At 43.7% G+C, this 13,004-nt stretch overlaps 1 protein-coding gene across 1 annotated transcript in view; it reads left to right on the top strand.

The window, feature by feature from the left end:
- The first annotated feature begins 948 nt into the window (after positions 1 to 948).
- The window catches only part of ABCD3 (ATP binding cassette subfamily D member 3), a 105,353-nt gene continuing 93,297 nt past the window's right edge, over positions 949 to 13,004 (top strand). The window contains exon 1 of the mRNA XM_066376738.1: positions 949 to 1,156. Within this exon, the coding sequence (XP_066232835.1) occupies positions 1,047 to 1,156 (110 nt within the window). The 5' untranslated portion in view covers positions 949 to 1,046. The remainder of the gene's footprint in view (positions 1,157 to 13,004) is intronic.

Here is a 13,004-nt window from a genome sequence, read left to right as displayed (position 1 = left end):
ACTATGCTAGTCTAAATGCTAGGAATAATCATTTCTGCATCATTAGAGCAAGAGAGTAGAAGAATGCTGTAATCTGTAATGCTCTTCAGATCCTGGGAGTAAGGCCAGCTTTAACACAATGCACGATTGTTATTTCTGAATTACTCTATACAGAAGTGTTTCTCCAACTTTTTGATCAGATTAACATAAAGAAATGCATCTTATATCACTATACGGGGCACAGAGCTACAGACTGGAATAAAAATTTCGAAACAACCCCTTTAAACGTGATGCATTCCGGGATTTTATATTGTATTCTATTCTTCCTGAAAGCATTAAAAACAAAACAAAAACAAAAACAAAACGAAAAAAAGAAAGAAAAAGAAAAAAGAAAAGGTGGTCTTGTTCTATCAAACTGATTTCACAGTCATCTGGAAATTATAACTCATGGTTTGGAAAACACTGGCTTGGAAAAAGGTTTTAGATTTGTAGACATTCTTCCCATATCTCCCTACACGTCTTCGGGGTTCCCGACTGTTGTTTTCGTCTAAATGATTACCGAGCCCTTAGTTTATGCACATGTTCTGTGATGGGGCCATTCCCTTCTTCCAGGGCTCCTTTAAGAGGGTGGTAACGGCCCATGGCTGGCAGTGGAGTGGCAAGTCCCACGAAATTCCCGGTGCAGGCCTTGCCCGCTTTTCCAGTTCTTGTGAAAGCCTGTGCGTGTGAGCGCGGAGGCAGGAGTAAGTAGGGGCGAGGCCCCCGCAGCGACGAGGCCTCGCAGAAGAGGCACAGAGTCACACTCCCCGGGTTTCTCCGCGCCTGAAGTCCTGGCAACTCTGCGGGGGTCTGCGCATGCGCAGACAGGGCCCAGCACAGTGCCAGCGCGCACTCCTGCCAAGCCAAAGTCCGTGGTGGGCTGTGGCGCGCGTCAGGGGGCGGTCCCGCGTGCCTGGCCCCGCCCCCTTGGCGCGCTCCTCCCCTCCCAGTCTCCCCCGCGCTTCCTGCACTAAGGCAATCACCGCTGCGTCTCTTTCCCCGGCTCCCTCGCTCGCTCAAGCGGTGCCATGGCGGCCTTCAGCAAGTACTTGACGGCGCGAAACTCCTCGCTGGCTGGGGCCGCGTTCCTGCTGCTCTGCCTGCTCCACAAGCGGCGCCGCGCCCTCGGCCTGCACGGGTAAGAAGGCCCGTGGTCGCGCCGCTTTCCCGGGCCCGAGCCGGCGCTCCGCGCGCTCTCTTCCCCGCCCCGCGGCAGGCGGACCGGTCCCTTTGCCCCGCGGGGTCAAACAGGGAGAACGCGGGCCGCGGCTGCTGCCAGGCTCCAATGTCAGGGTGTCCGGGTGTGCCCGCGGCGCCCGCGTCCGCCGTGCTGCCTGCGCTCCCGCCCACCTGACCGCCCCTTGCTCTGCGCCCGGGGGTGTATCTGCCTCTTCTGCGCCCGCTGGCAAACCTGTGTCTCTGTCCCGATGCTGTCGTCCCCACTTTGTCCCAAACCCCCTTCTTTTTGTTACCAACTTTCTGGGTGTGTTCTAGTTTTGCCATATCATCTCCTGCCACACGGTGGATTTGCTTTGTGGTTGTGTGTTTGAGGAAGGGTATTGGGCTCGCCAGGCTGGAGCCTGTTGTCCAAGTCACTCCGACGAGGTTTGGTGCGGTTCCCTAATAGTTGCTGTTGAAAGTCGCGAGGGTGATTCGTGTGAGCTATGCTTGATCCACTTGGCAGAACCGCCTTCTGAAGTGGTGTCGCCTTGGAGTTGGTCAGTGAACGCCCTGCGTTTCATCCGGAAAGCAAGGTTCCCTCCCCTGGCTCTGCAGGTGTAAGTGTGTTTTAGGCGAGGATCAAGATCGCTTTTGATTATACTCCACTGCTTCCCCCTCGAGAGAATTATAATGTTTAGATTTAATTTGGGGCGATTATAAGATTAGAGGAAGACAGAACTGAGTTACTGTTTTTGCGATTACAGACATAATTTCTTATTTGCTGGGAGGCACTTGCTTTCAGCAAATGAATGAAATTACTTCCCAAACATTCTTGCCAGTCATTGGATATTTCTTGTCATACTGCTTTCATGCATTTTACTTCATCTCTCTGTGGCCTTCTGTTTTTGGTTTGCTTAAAATATATGATTAGTAGTACACTTCGAACTAAAACATTGACAAACAGCTTTCCTTTCCATGAAGTTCTTACTAGCCTCCTATTTTCTTTAACTTACTAAAGCATGAAGCAATGGCCTTCTTCCTAAATCCGCTTAACAAAGTTGAAAATGATTTGCATCTTTGGAGGGACAAAAGAGTACTGTATCTTTTCACTTCTATTCGGTTTGCTCTTAAAAGGATTAATTCTGAGAAATATAAGCAAATTTTTCGATTGAATTGTGTGCTTTCAGAGACCCCAGTTGCAAGTGGAGGTTATTTGTTGTCTGAACATATGCCAATAGAAAATGTTAAGTGCTGTAAATTAACTTTGAATTACATTTTTGCAGAGAAGTGCTTTAGTGCATAGAATAGGTGTTTTAGTATGGGTGTGCAGATTTGAGGACTATCCTTAAAGCTCTGGCTTTTACGATTAAAAAAAAAATCTTTGCTTTATTGGAGTATTACATTCAGAAAAGTACACGTATCATGTGTAGAGCTTGAAGAATTTTCACAAGTAGAACTCACTTGTCTAATAAGCACTTAGAATATTATCAGCATCCCAGAAACTCTTCATGTCCCTTAAAGTCACAGCTAAGGTAGCTACTGATTTATAAGACCACAGCAAAGATTATTGAGTAACTTTTAAACATAATTTACTGGGAGATAATAGCAACAGTAGCCAAACAGTATCACAGGTCTTACTAAATCATTTTAAGTATTTATGTAAAATGCTCTAAAATCCCTTTTTCAGAAATGATTTTAAGAGAGTAGAATGCAAATTATGAGCCTACTGTATGAGCTTAAAGTTTAAATTACTGAGATAAAATAATTGAATTATTTGAAAACGATTAAGAATGTGTTGAGTCTGTCTTTGTAGATGTTGTACTTCCAGAATCTTAAAATTATCTTTTCAGTTGCTATCATTGGCATCTAGTTTGAAGATTAGAAAATTCTAACTTAAAATTTTACTGGCTTTTTGGGTATATCTGGTAACAGAATTAATTAATTTTACTATCTGGTGCTTATTTAAAGGACCTGTGACTTCTCAGACTTTTTTCTTGTCCATGCTATCAACAGTAGGTTTGTCTTAGAAGATATTTCTTAGAGTGGGCTAGGCACTAGTAAACCACTTTAAAAATTACAATGTCCCATTATTTCAAGTAATGAAGAGAACAAGTAATTGAATGTTCTGAGTTACTTTTTAATTTTGTTAATGCAAGTTTTTTTTCACCCAGTTAAATTATATATGTACATATATATGACTTTTTATTATGGAAGTTTTCACACATTACTTTTTTAAAAAGTAGATGCAGGATAATAGTATAATGAACCTCTATACACTTTACTGGAGAAGTGCCATCAATATTCTGCAAGTCCTGTTTCAGCTATAGCTCCTTGCTTCTCACCCCTTATTTTAACGGGCTTTTAGGTAAAATTTGTATATATTGAGCTGTACAAATCTTAGATATATTTTAAATAAATAGATATAGCAGTGTAGTGCATACCTATCATAAATTAGAACATTTTCATCTTTTCAGAAAGTTCCCTTGAATTCATTACCTGCTGTCACTGTGTTAACTTTTTCACCTTAGTTTTGCCTAATTATACATCTTATTTTGTTCCTCATTTATGAGGAATAGTAGATATATAAAGGAGATCATGTATTCCATTCAAAGGCATTATTTGTTTCAGAATGTAATATTACTATGCTAGGTGCTATAGGAAAAAAGTGGGCGTGTGTGTGAATTACACAAATATTCAAAAAATATATGACATTTTTTCTCAGGGAGCTTACATATTGGTAGGGAGAATAATTTTTTTTTGTATTTTTCTGAAGTTGGAAATGGGGAGGCAGTCAGACAGACTCCTTCATGCGCCCCACCAGGATCCACCCGGCATGCCCACCAGGGGGCAATGCTCTGCCCATCTGGGGCGTCGCTCCGTTGCAACCAGAGCCATTCTAGCGCCTGAAGCAGAGGCCATAGAGCCATCCTCAGCGCTAGGGCCAATTTTGCTCCAGTGGAGCCCTGGCTGTGGGAGGGGAAGAGAGACAGAGAGGAAGGAGAGGGGGAGGGGTGGAGAAGCAGATGGGCGCCTCTCCTGTGTGCTCTGGCCGGGAATCGAACCCGGGACTCCTGCATGTTAAGCCAAATTCGGAGGGACCCAAAACATGAAAGACAGGAACAATGTCCGTCCTTTACACATCAAAGCTTTATTGTCTAGCTTGGCCAAGCAGCGGCAGCTCCAACAGAAATCTGAGGGAGAGCGCGCTGGCCCTTTGTTCTACCTAGTTTTTATAGTTTTGAAAGTGGAAAGTACAGAAGCAAAAATTGTATTTAGGAGCCCTTTACCACTATTGGTTATAGTCATATGTCCTTTAACATGATAGGACCATGTTCAATTTGCAAGCCATACATCCTTTTGGAGAAAACAAATCAACACAATGGTAGAAAGATATCTCTTTACATATTAAAAGACCTTCCTATATTTTCTAGTGTTCATCCGCCATCTCTCTGTCATCTCTCTGTCGTATTAACCACATGCATTTACATAAGAGAGGTAGTTTCTGTGGGGACAAATGCCCGCAAATGGCTCATAGTTATAAGAAAAGGTTTATTTTGGCTTTTCTCTTCCTGCACCTGGCTAGCCATTCACTCCTTTCCCCACAGGTGTGGTGGAATGTCAGGGAATCCATGTTTTCCTTCCCTTTTCATTTACAATACAATGGCAAGAGCCATCCTGGTTATGCCAATCACACAGCACAGAGACTATTCTCACAATTTCTCTGCACACCTTAACCCAAATTAATAAAATGTTCTCCAAGCCTCCTAAAATATTAATATTAATTTTGTAGCCTTTTGGTACTTTACAACACCTGCAGGTGAAATGGCTCAGTGGCTCCTCACTGTACACCAGGCCGATGCTCTACCACTGAGCCAACTGGCCAGGGCCTAATTTTAAATGTAAATTAGGTAAAAATGTATGTGATGATGACACAATGCAGTGAACAAACAGATATTTCTTAGAAGTTTTGAGAAAGGAAAAATTTATGTGTTTGAGAAGAGTTAGAAAAGGCTGTATGAAGGGTGCAAGCTAAGCCTAGAAAGGGGGTAGCAATGGATAACTGGAGAAAATGAATGTTATAGCAGCCTTTATCAGATTTTTGTTGTATTTTAGGAGAGGAAGAAAAAAAGCTTTGTAGTATCCTTTCAATCCATCTACATTTTAAGAAACACAAATATGATCTTTTTTTTTATTGAAATCTAGCAGTCTGCCCAGCCTTTGCAATGTGATGCTGATCACTGTCATCTCCAGATCTTCTCCCTACCCTTTGATGCTTCTGTTCCTTAAAGACTTAGTTCAGTCAAGTTTCTCGTAGGCATTTTCTATCTTTTCCTGATATCCAAACTGATGTTGTCCTGAGCTCTCATGATACTTTAAACATTCCTATACTCTAGTACAGGGGTCCCCAAAATACGGCCCGTGGGCCACATGTGGCCCCCTGAGGCCATTTATCCGACCCCCGCCGCACTTCTGGAAGGGCACCTCTTTCATTGGTGGTCAGTGAGAGGAGCATAGTTCCCATTGAAATATTGGTCAGTTTGTTGATTTAAATTTACTTGTTCTTTATTTTAAATATTGTCTTTGTTCCCATTTTGTTTTTTTACTTTAAAATAAGATATGTGCAGTGTGCATAGGAATTTGTTCATAGTTTTTTTTATAGTCCTGCCCTCCAACGGTCTGAGGGACAGTGAACTGGCCCCCTGTGTAAAAAGTTTGGGGACCCCTGTTCTAGTAGTTACATTATCTTGGCTTCTGCCTGCATCAGACTCTGAATTTCCTGAGGGCATAGACTGAGTCATCTTTAAATTCCTAGTTTGCATAGGTCATGGAATGGACAGTCAGTGTTTATAGGGTGCATAAATGATGCAGGATAGTTGAAGAACTTGTAAGGGTAATTGTTTGACAGGCCCTTGGAGATATCAGACCAGTACAAGCATAAGTAGAAACGTTATCTTCATAAAAGGGACAGTTGTGTACCTGGGGGTATGGAACAGGAGCTGGGTAGTAGGAAATCAGTTGACCAGTTTTAGAAGGCAGGGAAGAGGACCAATCTACATTGCAAGGATATTTTTATGCTCTTAAAAAACAAAACAAAAACCCAAAACAGAACAAAGCAGTTCTTTTCTTTCTAATGAATGCTTGTCAAAGTTCAGATTTCTCATCCTGGATTTCAGAACTTTCTCCAGCCGATATCACCTTACTGGGCTAATCTTGTATGCTATTGCCTGCCAACGGGTAGCTCTGCTCCAAATAGGCCAGTTTCTGCAGTGTTTCTGAACAGGCCACACTCATTCCTGGCTTTTGAGTTTCATTCATGATGTTAGCCATACCCAGAATATCTCTCTTTGTATCCTCTGCTCTTCAACTCTTATCCTTTAAGGGTTAGGTCAGAATCACCCCTTCCATGAAGTATTATTTAACAACTCTCAATGATTGAAATGATGTTCACCCCCTTTTTAGCTTTTGGAAGCATGAATTTAGATTCTTTTCTTGGTTTTTATATATTAATTGCTTGACTGGTTGTGATCTGGCTGTCACTTATCAGGGTGCATAGCCAAGTCCATTAGCTTATGGGGTGATTGTTCATCCTTTTCAAAGCTCCAGTCCGTAGATGGGAACACAGTCTCTTCCCCCAAATACTTCATAGGAGTTTCAGGGAGTTTGTGTTTCTCTTAGACATACCTCACTTCACTTCTTGGCTTCTGCTCTATTTTGGATCCCACTTATGTCTTGTCTCTTGAGCCTGTCTTTTTGGTATCAGCCTTCATTCCTTTAAAGTTGAACTTCGTGGATTAGTCTGCGGGCCGCACAAAATTGTTCGGCGGGCCGCGAGTTTGAGACCCCTGCTTTAAAGCATCAGTCAAAGCAGGGATTTCTAGTCAAGTTTTATTGAAAATTTGGGAGTAGTGACAGGGGTTATAGTGAAGAGGTTAAAATGGAGACATTCTTTTATTTATAAGTTCTTTAGACATTCCCACTGTTGGAAATTTTTATTTTTATTTTTATTTTTTTTGTATTTTTCTGAAGCTGGAAACGGGGAGAGACAGACAGACTCCCGCATGTACCCAACCGGGATCCACCCGGCACACCCACCAGGGGGCGATGCTCTGCCCCTCGGGCTTCGCTCTGCCGCGACCAGAGCCACTCTAGCGCCTGGGGCAGAGGCCAAGGAGCCATCCCCAGCGCCCGGGCCATCTTTGCTCCAATGGAGCCTTGGCTGCGGGAGGGGAAGAGAGAGACAGAGAGGAAGGAGGGGGTGGGGGTGGAGAAGCAAATGGGCGCTTCTCCTATGTGCCCTGGCCGGGAATCGAACCCGGGTCCCCCGCACGCCAGGCCGACGCTCTACCGCTGAGCCAACTGGTCAGGGCCGGAAATTTTTTTTTTAAAGATGTTATTTATTGATCTTACAGAGAGAGAAGAGAGAGGGGGGGATGGAGTGAGAAGTATCAACTCATAGTTGCTTCACTTTAGTTGTTCATTGATTGCTTGTCGAATGTGTCTTGACCAGGCAAACCCAGGGTTTTGAACCGGTGACCTGAGCATTCCAGGTTGACGCTTTATCCCAGGGGTCCCCAAACTACGGGCCCGCGCATGTGGCCCCCGAGGCCATTTATCCGGCTCCCTCCGCACTTCCAGAAGGGGCACCTCTTTCATTGGTGGTCAGTGAGAGGAGCACAGTTCCCATTGAAATACTGGTCAGTTTGTTGATTTAAATTTACTTGCTCTTTATTTTAAATATTGTATTTGTTCCCGTTTTGTTTTTTTACTTTAAAATAAGATATGTGCAGTATGCATAGGGATTTGTTCATAGTTTTTTTTATATAATCCGGCCCTCCAATGGTTTGAGGGACAGTGAACTGGCCCCCTGTGTAAAAAGTTTGGGGACCCCTGTTTTATCCCCTGTGCCACCACAGGCCAGGCCCACTGTTGGAAATTTGTTGATTACTTCTCCTTGAGACTCACCCCTGTTGCCTGTTGCTGGGTCTTTTCTGTATTCTTGGAAGTTCTCATATCTGTAGCTTCTACTCCCTGCACATTCACCACTAACCTCTCTACATCTTTCCTGCATGCTTTTCTTCCTCAGGTATGCTCCTTTCAAATCAAGCTCTGAAAGGGGCTGGTGTCACTTTTCTCAGTTTCACAGTCCCACTGAATGTTTTGCAAAGTACAGGCATGAGATTCTTAGGATGAACTGAGACTAGGTCTCATAGGCGCAGGCCCAGGCCCCAGTTGCATCCTCAGAAAAAAAATGGAGATGCTTAAGCAAGTATAGGTGAAGAAGGCCTTAAAGCATTTGCCCGGAAAAAGCAGCTGAAACCAACTAATGGCAGGTCTAGTCCAGAGGCATCGTTCTCAGAATTTTGTTACTGTGTGTGGTCTGCTGGTGGAGACAAGTGGGTACAGGCTCTTTAATTAATCACACTTCTCAGTTTTGGGTACAGTGGCATCATTAGTCAGGCATTCTGTTTCAGGGCTTTTGTACTTGCTGTTTCCCTGCCTGTAACTCTCTTTTTTCAGATATCCACACTACTTACTCCCTTCCCTTTTTCAATCTTTTATTAGACATCTCGCAGTGAGACCGTCCATTGTGACTCAGTTTAAAATAGCTTCCTCCACACACGTTCTCTGCCCACTTTCCTGGCTTCACTTTCCCCTTAGTACTTCTCACTGTCAAATGTGCTATTTATTTTACATATTATATTTATCTTACTTATTTTATGTCTCTGCTACAATGTAAGTTTCACAAGGGCATGATTTTTTGTCTGTTTTGTTCATTGTTATAGCTCCAGTGGTAGAACTGTGACTGGCATATAGTAGGCTGTCAAAAAATGTTTGCTAAATGACTTTTGACTGTGAGACATTCATTTCTTTTTTTTTTTTTTTAACTTTTTTTTTTTATTTTTTTTTAATTTTTTTAAAAATTTTTTATTTATTCATTTTAGAGAGGAGAGAGAGGGGGGAGAGAGAGAGTGAGAGAGAGAGAGAGAGAGGAGAGAGAGATAGGGGGGAGGAGCTGGAAGCATCAACTCCCATATGTGCCTTGACCAGGCAAGCCCAGGGTTTCGAACTGGCGACCTCAGCATTTCCAGGTCGACGCTTTATCCACTGCGCCACCACAGGTCAGGTGAGACATTCATTTCTAATGGTTGTGCTTACTGTTGTCATACACAACATATTTTTCTTAAATGTTGTCTCCTTAGCCCATTTATGCCTCATATTCCATTATTGGAACGGTAGTGACGTGGGAGTTATTTATATACTATTTACTGCTTAGGTTCATCACCGAGGTCTGACTTTGTTCACATATATCTGCTTCGTGAGGGTACATGTTATCATGTGTTAGTCACTGCTGCAGATACTGGTGTGCTGGGAGATTGTCAAATAGTGATGTGAATTTTTGGAAAATTTTTGAAGAACTGAGTTTCAAAAATCTCAACCTGTGGCATAAATGGGTTAAGTATATTATGAGCTCTTTAGGAGCTGGCCCCTCTTATATATGCATGGGTAAAGCAAGTCTTAGAAACTTACAAAAAATGGTATCATTATTATTTTAAGTGAGTGGAGGGGAGATAGAGAGACTCCTGCATGCGCCTGACTGGGATCCACCTGGCAACCCCCATTTGGGGCTGATGCTTTAATCAACCAAGCTATCCTCAGTGCCCAGGGCTGATACTCAAACCAATGGAACTATCCTCAGTTGAGCCAATCGAGCCACTAGCTGCGGGATGAGAAGAGAGAAAGAAGGGGAGAGGAAGGGGGAGAGAAGCAGATGGTCATGGCTTTTGTGTGCCCTTGTTGTAGGAAAGCTACCCAATGGAGGATAGATACTCAGAAAGCTTTATAAAAGAGAATTTATTAAAAAGCCAGCAGAGCACACAGGGCTTGTGGCTCCAAAGACACATGCTTCCTGAAGTAATATTTCTTACATCTTAAATACCCTTTACTAAGGTAACCAACTTTTTTACAATGAAAAGGAGAACAAAAGCCTGGCCAGGCGGTGGCGCAGTGGATAGAGCGTCGGATTGGGATGTGGAGGACCCAGGTTCGAGACCCCGAGGTTGCCAGCTTGAGCACGGGCTCAACTGGTTTGAGCAAAAAGCTCACCAGCTTGGACCCAAGGTTGCTGGCTCAAGCGGGGGGTTACTCGGTCTGCTGTAGCCCCATGGTCAAGGCATATGTGAGAAAGCAATCAATGAACAACTAAGCCTTAGTTACTTAGGTGTCACAACGAAAAACTGATGATTGATGCTTCTCATCTCTCTCCATTACTGTCTGTCTATTCCTCTCTCTGACTCTGTCTCTGTAAAAAAAAAAAAAAAAAGGAACAAAAATAAATTGAAGAAAACAATATCGTAAATAAAAGAAATATTTTATTCATTGCAACAATGATATGCCACAGACCAGCCGCCGCAATGAGTATATTCCAGGGTCCCGAGTGAGAAAAGGTATGAAATTCAATTAGAGATAGACAGAGACTTAAAGATATATACATACAGGATGGGTTTGGGAGGATGCCATGGCCTGGCAGCAGTTACTGCTGTTCTGCCGCAGAACATGGCTGCCCCCAGAAAGACATACGTCTTGATTCCCAGATAACGTGGGTCATTAGCAATTTAAGTTTTCAAGGCAACTCAAAGACAACTCCCACCATACTAGTCAATCTAACTTTACACCAAGAAGAAACATGCTTCCAATCCTTCTGGGGAACATGGGTGGGATGAGCAGTGAAGCACAGCCCTTTGTTAACTTAATTAGGCAGGTGAGGTGGGGGGTTGGGCCCACCACTTTTTTCCCTAGATATCCAAACTGCAAAATACCCTGTTTATTTTTCAGTCCCCAACAGATCCCCCTTCTGTATTTTTTAAACTTCAATTCGTGTGCTGTGATTCATACTCATCTGAATTTTCATGTTCCAATTTGGAGGCAGACTAGAAAAATATAAAATAAACAACAAAATTAAAATAGCCAGTGCTAACATACCATAACAAATGTCTTAATACAATGAAGTGATTAAAGCCTGCACATACCATAACAAATGTCTTAATACAATGAAGTGATTAAAACCTATTAGATTATTAAGCAAAGTCTTAGCTAATACAGCAGGATCTAAAATAAAATTTTTACAGTCTTAAATGTCCTTAACATGTTAATGTAATTTCACCAAGTCTATGTTGGCACCATTACCAGTTCATATTATTTGTAAATGCAACCCAACCCCACTCAGTCTGAGAATTGTCCCAAGGAGCAGAAGTCACACACATTCAGGAAAAGTCCACAAGGCACTGGAGTTGCGGTCACATTTCCACACTTTGTAGCTAGAGTTCAAGTCCCAATGACCACTGCTTCTAGATGACAATGATTCAGGTAGCCTGGAAGAGCCATCTGCAGCATGTATGGAGATGGAGCTTCCGTTTTCTTTAAATGGGAGAGGTGAACCCAGGGTGCCTTTCTCTGGAGCTTTGCAGCTGTGGGGTGGTGAAGAGAACCTTGGGATACACTATGCTGGGGGGCAAAGGTAAATTGGTCTAAATTAGGAGCAGGTCCCAGCCTAAAATAGGCATGGGGCTTAGAGGCAAGAGGAATAAAGGAGACACTATATATTAAACAGAGCAGCGGAAAATAAGACTCAACATTCACAACAGAGATCTTCGAGGAGTAAATATATAAAAACCTGAATATTAAGGCAAGGCATAGTAAGTGGCCCTCGTGTCTATAAGAAATGATATCATCTTACCTGTTACTTGGAAGAAATACCCTTGGCTCGTCCACAATGACATGCGATGGGGTCGACAGCCCTGGGCACCTTTAGCCTTCAGTGGCAAGTTCCAGTAGGCTGGGCAAGGTTAGGTCACAGGTGGCTGGAGTAGGGCTGGAAGAGACTGAACCCTCCCTTAGAGGAGCAAGGGGGCAGTCTGCCTTCCAGTGTCCCTTTTTCCCATAGCAAAGGCATGGCCCTGGCAGAGGCCTAGAAGCCAGGCAGGCTTTAGCTCAATGACCTTATTTTCCACTCTTGAAGCAGGGCGCTGATGGAGGCTTATGAGGCCCCTTTGGGGCGTTGGAACCTTTAAGGGCTTATGCCAAGTGCAGGTATTTAGCCTGATCTCTTTGGGGTCTGTCAGCCTTTTCTCTTCCTCTCTTGGTCATTATAGACCTTAAAAGCCATGCTCAGAAGATCTTGCTGAGGGGTTTGAGGGTCCTCACCCACCTATATAAACTTTTTCCGTATATCTGGAGCTGATTGGAAAAAGACAAAACAGCGTTATTAGCTGGATCAAATAAAAGAGGGTAGAAGTTTGCAAGAGAAAGAGGTTTGGTGTCTCTTGTAGGATTCCAGAGTCTCTCCGATGTTGAATAATCCTGTACATCAGTATTCAAAAGAAATTTTCTTAAAGTAAAAAGCATGATAAAGAAGATTTGCAGGAATTTCAGGATATGACTCCCCCTTTTTTTATATATATTATTTACAATTGACCTTTAAGCATTTGTTGGGTACACTTTATAATACCTTGACTTTAAAGATTGTAAGAAATAAGGCCCTGGCCGGTTGGCTCAGCGGTAGAGCGTCGGCCTGGCGTGCGGGGGACCCGGGTTCGATTCCCGGCCAGGGCACATGGGAGAAGCGCCCATTTGCTTCTCCACCCCCAACCCCTCCTTCCTCTCTGTCTCTCTCTTCCCCTCCCGCAGCCAAGGCTCCATTGGAGCAAGGATGGCCCGGGCGCTGGGGATGGCTCCTGGGCCTCTGCCCCAGGCTCTAGAGTGGCTCTGGTCGTGGCAAAGCGACACCCCAGAGGGGCAGAGCATCGCCCCCTGGTGGGCGTGCCGGG

This window comes from Saccopteryx leptura, chromosome 3 (assembly GCF_036850995.1).
Source record: "Saccopteryx leptura isolate mSacLep1 chromosome 3, mSacLep1_pri_phased_curated, whole genome shotgun sequence".
Lineage (NCBI taxonomy): Eukaryota > Metazoa > Chordata > Mammalia > Chiroptera > Emballonuridae > Saccopteryx > Saccopteryx leptura.
Note: the sequence above shows the minus strand (reverse complement) of the source record. Positions and strands in the feature narration are given on the sequence as shown.